The sequence below is a fragment of the Monopterus albus genome, unplaced genomic scaffold (assembly GCF_001952655.1).
Source record: "Monopterus albus unplaced genomic scaffold, M_albus_1.0 scaffold133.1, whole genome shotgun sequence".
Lineage (NCBI taxonomy): Eukaryota > Metazoa > Chordata > Actinopteri > Synbranchiformes > Synbranchidae > Monopterus > Monopterus albus.
The window spans coordinates 1,700,091-1,711,982 of record NW_018128013.1 but is presented as its reverse complement, the minus strand read 5'-3'; the positions used below and the strand labels follow the sequence as shown (position 1 = coordinate 1,711,982).

Below are 11,892 nucleotides of genomic sequence, written 5' to 3'. Positions count from 1 at the left end.
CAAACTGGGAGAGTGGCTCCAACAGATCCCAGGAACAACATCTGAGATCTCTGTCCAGAAGAGTGCAGTCCTAGGAACAGCTAAGATACTGCAGAGGACCCTCAAGCTCCCAGGCCTCTGGTAGAGGACTGGTAGAGGAGAGAAGATCCATGAATACATCAGAAGATGGCCCCAAGTGATGACATGCTTAGTGAACACCTCAGGCAGCAGAAACCAGAGGAACAAGGGAAGGAAGAGCAGGAACCATCTCTGCATGGTATATACTGTATATATATCAAAACTGTACAGACTGATGCACCATTGTTAGTCTGAGGAAAGAAACAGAACAAGAATGGCTTCAGTTGTGAAGCTACAGTAGCTAGCAAGACCAAATTGTTGCCTAATTAAAGCCTAGGCTTTGTATAGATTTGAATATTTTTCATTGGCATTTAGAGTGAAACATTGCAAAAGAGGAATAGATACCTCTGACCAAACATGGCAAACCAAAGTAAAATTCAGCGTGGCTCGAGTTTTTCACCAATAAAACTTGAGGCTGCTTTTGAAGCATGCCACCAACATTCACAGCCAAGGTTCTCCTAATTTTGTTTTCCCATTTTCTCTTTTTTTCCACAATTTGAGTGTGATGTTGCTTGAAAAATACATCTCAAAATGAAAACTGTTAGATTGAATGCACATACCTTAGTGGATTTAAACATTAGATCATGCACTTTATTGCACTCGATTTCTTTGTTGGACTTTCCAAGCTTCATTTTAAATTTCTGGCACAGAAAAAGAGCATGTTTTTTATGCAAAAACCCAATATTTAAACTGTGTGGTCTAGATGGGAAAGTAATTTCAGGTGGCTTATTCATATTCAGTCAGATATTAAATGGTCAGTCCTGGGACATAAAGTGTTGTACCTCAGCTACTTTGTGCCTGTTTAAATTCAAACTCTGTCATATCATTAGAAATGCTGAAAAATTGAAGTTTGATGTGAAACAAGTGGTCAAAAAATCAGTAGTTGGGATGCCTTTGTAGGCATTCCACAGCTATCCCACAGCCTGGATATGATTAGTTGCTTTTCTAAACTTGACATGTAATCTAAAATCACTGCTTTGTTTCTTTGAAAGTCTGTGTTACAAATGGACCCAGCAGAGGGTGGATCCTATAAACATTGTACGGTTAAAAGACATATTTGCTTTTAATGGTACTTTCCCATCTCAAATATATAAATGGTTCACCGCTTCTGGTGCTTGCCGTACGCATTTGTTAAAAATAACTGCAAGACATAGAGCAGGTAAACAGTAAATGTCTGAATACTAAACGTTTTTGTACACTAAGCTGTTTTTTGTATGTGCTGCTTAACTGCATGGAGTTGCTTATAGTCATTCATACAGTTTGAAAAGCTAATGCAATGAAAGCTATATAATGGACTGTAATGGAGTGACAAGCCAGTGTTTTAAAAAGTTTACAAAGTTATGTTTCCATGAAAAAGGTAAGCATTTTACTAAAAAGTTAAAACATAGATAAAGCTAATGTATGTAGATAACAGGATGGTCTTCTTGGAGTTATTTTCATAGTATAGATGTTCAAAATTTAAACTTGTACATAGCGTTATCATTGAGTTTTAGATATGTAACCGGCTGAATGTAGTACTGATAGTTTTCACTGGTAAAGGAAGCTGCTATAAAGGAGTTACTAAATGACTAAATACTAAGTCACAAACTGGCTCATTATCTCTGCAATTCAATAAAACCTTTCAAAATAATTTAACAGTATTTTCTTTTATTATTTCAGTTTTAACATCATACCTAATTTAACCCTTAAACTCTGTTAAAGCTGATAATTCTGTATTGAACCTGCTAATTAACAATGTTGTTCAGCTGCTTCTCAGTATATTTAAACCTCATGAAATAATGGTAGTCTATAGATTTTTTTGTACATTTCCACTAATGCTGTGTTTGAGTATATTTATACTTTTATTTGACTTAATTTGCTATATTATTCTATGTTATTTTATTGCTGTGCAGTGGCCATCTTGGAGTTTGATGTCAGAAAAAAAAGTATACTAGTTGTCATGTGAATACAACATTTTCCAACATATACATGTGCTTTAGATATGATATTCTACTGTTATATCTGCTGGTTAGCTTTGCCCATAGAGCAACTGATTCCAGTTTTAATGTAAAAGGTAAAAGGTTTTACTTTTTTGATCTGACTGTGATATAAAGATGCTCTTTACTGGTTTAAACTGAACTCAACATTTGTCGTGAACTGTGATTGGTTGAGTTAAAGAAATAATTTTGTCATACACAATTGGTTAAACAAACTAAAAGATTATGTCAGATGAAATGTCAATTTACCATATACTGCATGATATTATTCCTTCTATACTGTATGTGGCATCATAAACTAAATTTTTTTGATCTTTGCTATTTCAAAGAACATTAAAGGATATATAGTGAAAAGTGGCTGTACATTTCTGACTACTCTCATGATCAGAAATCAGAAGAAATCTTAAATTAATAAATGAATTCATGTGTATAAAAATATAAATACTCATAAATAGTAGTGTTATGTTACATTTGCAGCAGGAACAAGTTATGGTTACTGTAGTCAGCTAAGAAAGACTGTTATTGACAGACAGGAAGTTTTTTTTTTGTATTTAAGTGCCTAAAAGTTCTGTAAACATTAAGGCAATCCTATTTATTCTTCTTCTGTGAACTTTTCCATTTGAGAAATCATATGTATGCCGCTGTGATTAATGTAATACATCATAAGTTATCGTAATACGTTTTGCCTAATATATTAGTTGGTCTGTCTCCCTAAATGCAGCAGCACACTGTATTATTATAATGTAACCCTGTTTATATCTAGTACACCCCATCCCCTCTCCTCTCCTCACGCTGTCCTGCATTGAAATGAAAAACTGAAAATCTTAGCAGTTAAAATTGCTTTGAAAAGGAGGATTGAACAAAAACTGAGTCACTGCATGGTTAATTCATTTGGAACAAAGTTTTATGTTCACAGTGACAAGAGTTCAGATATGTACAAATTTCCATCACAGAAGTAGAATTTACTTATTTACAATAGGTTACATAGGAGAATATAAAATGTTCTTGTCATCTTGTAATGCCATGTTACTGTAGGAAGCTTGATTAGAGCTAAGGCACTTGTTAAATTTCTCTTTGTTTCAGAACCACATAAGCATAGTACTTTTCCTGAACCGTGCTAGCACAGGGCCTCTGCAATTTTTAAAGTTTCATGTAGTCACAGCTAAATCCCCCCCAAAATTACCCTGAACTGCTATGCATCTCGCACATTAAGCTGCAATGCACTGTGTCCTGACACCTTTCTATCAGAACCAGTAATAGGTTTTCGAGCTAGCTTTCCCTAGCATCAGTGAGTCTTGGGCATCCATGACCCTGTCACCAGTTCACTGTTTGTCCTTCCTTAGACACTATTGGTAGGTACTAACCACTGCAGACCAGAAACACCCAACCAGACCTGCAGTCTGGGAGACGCTCTGACCCAGTTGTCAGTCATCACAGTTTGGCCCTTGTCAAAGTCACTCACATCCTTACACCTGCCCATTTTTCCTGCCTCCAACACATTAACTTTGGGGACTGAATGTTCACTTGCTGCGTAATATACCCCACACACTGACAGGTGGCACTGTAACAAGATAATCAGTGTTTTTCACCTGTCAGCAATCATAATGTTATGGCTGATTGGTGTATAACACATAGCACTAACAAACTCTCATTTACTGTAGTGTTATTGAGTCATTCTATCATTTCAAAGTCAGCCTGTTTCTTGTGGTTTTCCTAATAAATAAATGTACATACACAGAAATCCACAAAAGTGACATTCTGTGCAAAAGAACAAAAAGCAGGTAAACTGCCAAGAATTATATTACCACACATTAAGAGTTGATATAAAGTTGCTGTTTATTTCATATACTGTGGAGTATAAAGTAAAATATAAAGTAATATCATTTCTCTAATGATGTTGGAGGACATAAGTCATATGAAAATTTAAAAAAGCATCTCTTTTGGGGATCCCTGTGCATATGCTGTATGGTACAGATAAATGTCTGTGTTAATGGATCTGTGATATAAATACAGTGGTGACTTGTGTCACTAATACGTGATTTAATAGATATGCTAGCTGATCCAAATATATTAATCTATACATGTTAATCTTTATAGATATGTATCCTCTTACATTCTTAACAGCCATAAGTCATACAAAATTGTTTTGTAGAAGGATCTGAGGTACAATGAGAAGTCACATCTGTATTAGACAATTTATGCTTTTGGTCTGCCAGGAGAGCAGAGCTTTAAGATGATGCTATGTAGTAGAACTGTAGTTGGACACATCGTTTCCTTTGCCCACGTGACTTAGGTTTGATTTGATTAGCCTTCATTTGGTTTTGAGGAGCCATAATAACTGAAATGCCATTCACCATGACTGAGGTAAATATCAACCAGTCTGGGTTCTAGCAAGTTTTATATATGATAATGAAATTCTATAAGATGTTTATATACAGATGGGTGACAAATTAAAGGAAAATCCTGAATAAATGAGTGGCAATACAAAAAAATGCAGGGGTTGCTGATTAATCAGCCAATTATTTTCTTATGTTTTTATTCACAGATGTCATAAATTGGAAAACAAATGTTGATTTGGACTTTCAAGAGTCAAAGCAGGTATCCTCAAACAAAAAAACAAAAACCATAAACAAAGTTCATAGGTGGCACAAGAGAGGGGCTTGAAGGTGCTGCAACTACCCCTAGGATAGCCAGAGTACAATTATTGCACTGCCAAGAAATGTCTGTTGATTATATACATTTTGTTATTTTTAATGGGTGAATACTCTTATTTATTATTTGAAAAAGAAATAATTACAATAATAAAACAAACAGATTATTAAAACCAAAATTACAAAGCCAACACATGTGGCTGAATCAGATGACCTGTGTGACTTGCGTGCACATAATGGTGACTGGAACATTAATGCGAAACGCTTAATTTCTGAGCTTCCTCACTGTAAAATCAAGCAGCCCAATAGCTCCAGCAAAAGAAAATCTCTGGCATCAACATAGAAAAGCATCACATCCATACCTTTAGGAATGTGGAACCACAAAGTGTTGATTTTTGCTTCAAAATAGCCACAGTTCATTTCTGTCAGTCAATAAACTAATGGTTGCAGCTCTAAGTCACTGAATGGCTTCATGAGGTTAAAACCCTGTGTTGAACACAGTGAGGGAATATGTTTTGGAAAAATGAGGTTTTCTCCCTCCAACAGAGGGCTGAAGCTGCTCTAGAGTCACTTTACTAAACAGTATATGTTGTTTACTTTGTCAGCTTTCCCTTTAATTTGTCACTCATTGTCACGCTCCTCTAACTGCATGCTACAGTAAACAGTTAGAAATAGTAGACCTTACTCTAAGGTCTGTGCCAGTACTGAAGAGTTTTCAGGCACAGACAGTTCTTTTGGTTTCTTTATCCCAGGACTAATCAAGGTCTGGGAAAGTACTTGAATCCACTTTCAGTACTGATTTGATCCAATTATGAATGACTTGATTTGTACAGGAGTGGATAAACTGCTCTTTAACCTTATTTGAACGAGACCTCAGTACTTTCTGAGCTAGACTTCCATTTTCAGAATATCACATTCTGCTCTTACACGGATCTGGCAGTCATGACAAACCTTAACTTCCTAACAGATCAGACATTATATTGATGGATGTTATTTGGCTTGACTGAAAAGAGAAATCAAATTTTAAACCAACATGACTCATATGTGATGCTTTTTGACAGTAAGATCACTGTTAGCAAAATAAAAACAGTCTTTTTGTATGAAGTCTGATTTCAATCACATTTAAAAAAGAAACTAGATTTTTTTTGTTTATTTGTTGTGGTGTATAGTCTGTGGTTTTACTCTATACATGTAACTTATTCCATCCCTCCATCTTACTGCATTCCTCCACCAGCTCCACCACCTCCTCCATCCAAGTGCTTTACTTTGCTCTTATGCTCCTCGGCATCCGGATCACGACAAGTGCACTCATCCTGATTGCAGTCTGCTCCGAACTGAATGACCTGTCAGTAAACAAGCACAACATTCAGCGCTCTGCTTCCCAAAGCCAGTTTAAATCTCTAAATCTGTGACTGTACTCAAACAAAAACACAAGATGTGACTTTTCTGGCATATCTGGTGCATCATTTTTAATGAATGATTAAACCAAGCATTAGTTTTTCTGTCTAAGATCATATATGTTAAAATCCTGCTTGTATATATGGCTCTCTCCAGTATAAGAAAGTGGAATAAAGACATAGAACCAAAGTATGAAAAGCAGTAAGGCAAAAGGAAGCATTACATCAGGATGCTGAAAAAACTTAGAAGAAGGAATCTGGACATAGTTTTAGGTAGAAGACGTTTCACCTCTCATCCAAGAGGCTTCATATGTTCTGACTGACTGGTGTTGAGCAGGAGGTATTTATCCCCCTCGGTGGTGTTTCAGTCCTTTGATGCCCAACAATGTCCCCCAACGACTGAGTCTTTACAGTCCAGTATCGATGAGAGTCGTTACCTGTCTTTGAACCCTCACCTGTGGACCGATGCCTATTGGCCTGGTGAGCATGTTTGGGCAGAGATTTCAAAACAGAGTTGTAGATGGAAGACAAGTTGTGTCTTAGTCCACCACCCCTATTTAGTGAGAGGTGCTCTAGTTGAGACTCTGGTCCACTGGGGTTGACCCTCCTGTGTTGGGCCATGCGTTTGTGAAGCGGCTGCTTAGTTTCACCAATGTACAAGTCGTTACACTCCTGACTACACTTAATTGCATACACCACATCACTCTGTTTGTGTCTGGGTGTTTTGTCCTTCGGGTGGACCAGTCTCTGCCACAGGGTGTTCTCTGGCTTAAAGTTGACTGGGATATTGTGGTTGTGAAAGATACTTTTTAACTTCTCTGATAAACCAGCCACATAAGGGATGACAGTGTTATCCCCTCTTGTTTCTGGTTTCTCCCTGTTGGTGTTGGGCCTCTTCCTTGCTTTGGTGAAGGCCCACTTGGGGTATCCACAAGCCCTAAGGGAGTTCTGGATATGTAGTTTCTTCTTCTTGATCCCTTCTGCAGTTGTGGGCACTTCCTCTGCCCTGTGATTTAGAGTTCTGTTAACTCTAAATTTGTGTTGCAGTGGATGGTGTGAGTCAGAAAGACAGTATTGGTCTGTGTGTGGGTTTCCAATATTCTTCCACCTTAAGGCTTCTGTCTCCTTCTGTGTGGACCGCACAGTCCAAAAAGGCCAGACAGTCATCTTTGGAGTCCTCATGAGTGAACTTGATGTTAATATCCACCAAGTTGATATGCTTGGTGAAAGCCTCTAAATCCTGGATCCTGATTTTAACCCATGTGTCATCCACGTAGCGGAACCAGTGGCTGGGAGCGGTGCCAGTGAAGGAAGACAGGGCTTTGTCCTCAGGTTGGCAAATATTGGAGAAACAGGGGAGCCGATAGCACAGCCGTGTTTCTGTCTATAGAAGTAACCCTTAAACTTGAAGTAGGTAGTGTTTAAACAGAAGGGTCTGGGGTGAGGTTAGTCCTGTTGATCAGTGTGTCATCCTTCAGCAGTCTCTTCTTCACTGTCTTGTCAGCCTCTGTGGTGCACATGAACAAGGATGTGACATCATATGAATCCATGGTCTCATTCTGGTCCAGCTGCAGTTGTCTGACTTTCTTAATGAAATCCTGGGAGCTTATTATGTGGTGTCGTGTGTTTCCCACCAAATAGCCCAGAATAGTGGGATACTATGACCTGGACGACTGAGAATTTGCACAGACATATTACATCAGGACTTTCAGTAAAAGCAGAGTCAATGAAAAATGCAAGACTCCCAGTAGGGATGTTACATTTCAACTGTAGCAAATAGCACAACGTTGAATGGCAAAAACAGACAATAAAAAAAACATTTGCTTCAACTGACCTAGCAGCTAGTGAATAGTTTTGTGTTGAAAGGTAAGTACAGCTTAGTAACTCAAGAGTGGTCTTAGTACACTTGTTGCATTTCCTCACAGTTTCAAAGAGAACTATGGCCCTCTGGAGGCCAATAAAGTGCATGATGCCAAATGGTTCAACGTGGCCTTTGAATGGAGAAAAACCTTGAAGGTCTTTGGGGGGAAAGAGGGAGGCATGCACTGCCCTGGAGGTAAATGGATGAACACATGTTCAGAATCAACAACAAGAAGCTGCCAGCTCTTGTCTCGGAAGCAAGCCATCACCACAGGTTGCAAAATAAACGCTGGTGCCCCGCGAAACAGTCTGTTGCAAGAAATGTAAACATTCACTCCTGGAGAGGGGGAGTGAGTGGATAGAAAGAAAGAAATGGAGAAGAAGAAAGGAGAGAGGCAGAGAAAGAAAATAAGAATGATGGCCAGCAAAGAGCGTGGGAGGTAGCAGCTTTTCAGCCTTCACTGCTGATTGCACTTGCTTTTGGAGGGAGACGGGGTTGATGGCAGGGTAATAGTTTCACTGAGTGTTCTCAGCAAGCTGCAGAAGGCCCAGCTTCACTTAAAATACCAGTGGTCCCATTAAAGATGAACTGGTGTAGCCATTAAATGTTTCCTTAACATCTTCATCTTGAGTCACTGATTCGGGCAAACAACAAGCCAAGCAATAATCTACCTTTGATTCCTTCTAATAACTTTTCAGAGAAGTGAAGGCTTGTTTTTGCTTCATCCACAGAAACCAAAGCCACAACTTTTCTCCTTCTCTTTTTTTAGTTTAGTCTGTCTGCCATTTACTGTAACGTATTCATGAACACAATTCATGTGAGAGAGAGGGTGGGTTAAAGTGATGAATTCAACGGTGCAAGTTATCAAAACAAAATCTACAATAGTACATAAAGAACCATGTCATCTTTGTCTGCCTTCTGCTCAATCTTTGCTGCTTTTACTACTTTGGCCATTATTCAGATTAAAATACAGTCTCAAGTTGACAAATCAAAGAAAGATTGTATATTTCCATAGTGAATGTGACAATTCAGACCTTTTCTTCTGGAGCCTTTCCCTGGCCAATCACTGAATCCCATTTGAATCATCTCTCGTGTACATCTCCCTTGTCATTGCTGCAAAGAGTCCTGTAAATAAAACCAATACTACCCAAACTTCATAAAAAAGAGGCAGCTGGCCCCATTAGACCAGACTAGATGCATATATTGTAGAAGAGTCTCTAAAGTGGCCATGCTTCTCACACACTGGTGTAAAACTCCCCAAACTTTCAAGATTTTCCTTGTGTAGCAGCAGAGAAAATATGTGATATGGGTTATGCTGGGTTAAAAACCTGTAATTTCCTATGCCTGAATAGGTCGAGCCACACAGAAACAACAAGTTCTGTAAACAAACCCAGCTTCTCATTAACCCCCTCTGCTCCATCACTCTGCTGGAGCCGCAGTGGCAGTCAGGATGTTGACCCTCACAGCATTTTAGTTCATTTCCTCAGAGCAAGCCCTGCTCACTGAACTGCTGTTTTACACTGACCCAGTAAATTGTAGAATGCCAGACACCTTGCTGCTCCCACCCATATAACCACCATCTTCCCTTTCCCCTGTAAAGGAGCAGTTAGTGGCAGACTAGCATTTATTATGACTGCAGATACAGACTCGTCAAACTTCTCCATTTACGACAGAGCTGCCAGTTAGTCATGGTGTGCCACGGACATGGAGAATACAGCTGAGGCTCAGATGAAGCGGGGCCCCTGAATGAGTGTCATAAATATGTGGCTGTACAGTAGCCAAATAGGGTGTAGTGAGAGGAGGCGGGGGTGAGCTACTTCCCAAATGTCCACATGGGAAAGAAATTCTCATGAAAGCACAAAAAATAAGGGAAAAGAAGTGTTTATGTAGAAGCAGCTAAAGGAATGAGTGGCCTGGTTTCAACCACTGGCCCTCCATGGGCATATTCATTATATTCATACCATTCCTCTTAGTCACCCAATAAATACAGCAGTCATTTAGCGCAATTAGTGTAATGTGGGGTAATGTGTAATTTGCATTTTGTAGCGAGCATGAAGAAGCTTTCACCAGGGTATGTTAAGATGGATAAACAAAAAAATAGCCAACATTCAACAGACTGATTAGACCTGCCATGAATGCTCTTAATTTATGCTTTTTATTTTAATGCAATTAGATTATTGGGCTACATCTGACTGCATTGTTGCAGTACAACAATGTTTATCAAAGATGGTTTAAAATACATTTTTGGAACCTCACCAAAACAAAATTTTTTATTTTCATGTGCTATGACTGTTATAAAGTAATGTAGAACAACTGTGGTTCAGTGAGTAGAGCGGTCGTCTCCCAACTGGAAGATTGGAGGTTCGACTCACGATGCCAGCAGTCCACATGTTGCAGTGTCCTTGGGTAAGACAATGAACCCCAAGTTGCCCCCAATGGTTAGAGCCATCAGTGTGAGTTGGCGCCGCAGATGGCTGCCTTGGTTCTGTACCGAAAACAAATTCCTTGTGTGTAACATACTTGGTCAAATAAAGTGATTATCCTTATAAAGTCTCATGAGGTAGAGTATCGCCATATACAAAGTGTGTTCTGACATCCTGAACCCTGACCAGTTCCTTCAACAGTGAAATAACGGCTTAGTATAAGAGGTGATAGAGTGTATTGCAGCTTGCAGCAAAACCTGCTTACACACCATCTGAGTGAAAAAGCTGCAGGGCACAAGTCTCTTCTGTTGTTTTAGGTACAGATGGGAGAGACTAAATAGGCACAGTTGTTAAAGGGAGAGAGGGGGAGGTAGCAGGGGTCTGTGTGTGTTTAATTTGTTTGCTTCGTCTCCTGCATAGTAGCACAGTACACCTTCCAAAAGAGACAAAATTCTACTACTGTAAACAAGAAGGATCTGGTTTTGAATCCAAATTCAACCTCTAAGCTCCTTCCCAACTGCAACATGTGAGCCTGAAGCAGGCCAAACAACACCTTGACACACCACTTCAAATGGAGCAGCCAGAAATGATAAGTTATATTATTTATGTATTAAAGAAACCTTGAAATCTATTTTTTAATAGTCAGAATAATAATAATAATCATCATCATCATCCATCTTTCTTTTCTTATGTAAATCTGGCTAACAGCAGGTATGTACAGCACTGGAAATGTCAGTTTTTGTACCTTTTTAGTGGAGAGTGTGGATGTACAGCAGTCTCCTCCATCATACTGGCAGTAGGCCCTGTTGTTGATGGTGTCACACCAGCCATCCCCTCCAAAAGGCTAGACACAAATTATAAACAAGAAACAGTGTTATACACCGTGGAAAGTTTCCAAATAAAGATGCAATGTCTTGAAAGATCTTTTCAAACTGTTTAAAACAGTGCAAAGGAAGAAACAAAATTATAGAGCTTCATATTATTCAAAATTAAAGCATACAAACAAAAATACATTATGAACTAATGTATTATACAAATAAAACAATTTTTGCAATATGACCATGAACTTATAAAATAATCAAACACATTTTTAAAATTCAGCTCATCATTGTGAAATTATTTTCATTATATTTTAAATATCTGCTTATTATTATGTAATATTATTTCATCAATCTTGTTTTCACATTAACAGACTTTATTACAGATAGTGTTTATTTAATTCCAGAAATTTTTATTTTAAAATGTAATTTCCCAAAAGTTGGCTTTTATTTCAAAATGCCTTTTTCCCAAGGGCCTTTTTATCTCATAATGGTTTTTCAGCAAATTAACTATCGGTGAATCCTAGTTCTCTTATTTTATTGTTCGTTGTTTGTTGTTCCTTGATCCTCGCTTGTTTGTCATGATGAAGGACATCCCAAAGCTTCTGAGAAGTGAAGGGCAAGGAGGCTGCCTGGAGGAGCTACGTAT

At 38.5% G+C, this 11,892-nt stretch overlaps 1 protein-coding gene across 2 annotated transcripts in view; it reads right to left on the bottom strand.

The window, feature by feature from the left end:
* Positions 1 to 4,545: 4,545 nt before the first annotated feature.
* The window catches only part of pappa2 (pappalysin 2), a 108,469-nt gene continuing 101,122 nt past the window's right edge, over positions 4,546 to 11,892 (bottom strand). For both annotated transcript variants that reach the window (XM_020613382.1, XM_020613383.1), the window contains exons 26-27: positions 11,171 to 11,269; positions 4,546 to 6,087 (exon numbers count right to left, since the gene is read on the bottom strand). In XM_020613382.1, coding sequence (XP_020469038.1) covers positions 5,959 to 6,087; positions 11,171 to 11,269 — 228 coding nt within the window. In that variant the 3' untranslated portion in view covers positions 4,546 to 5,958. The remainder of the gene's footprint in view (positions 6,088 to 11,170; positions 11,270 to 11,892) is intronic.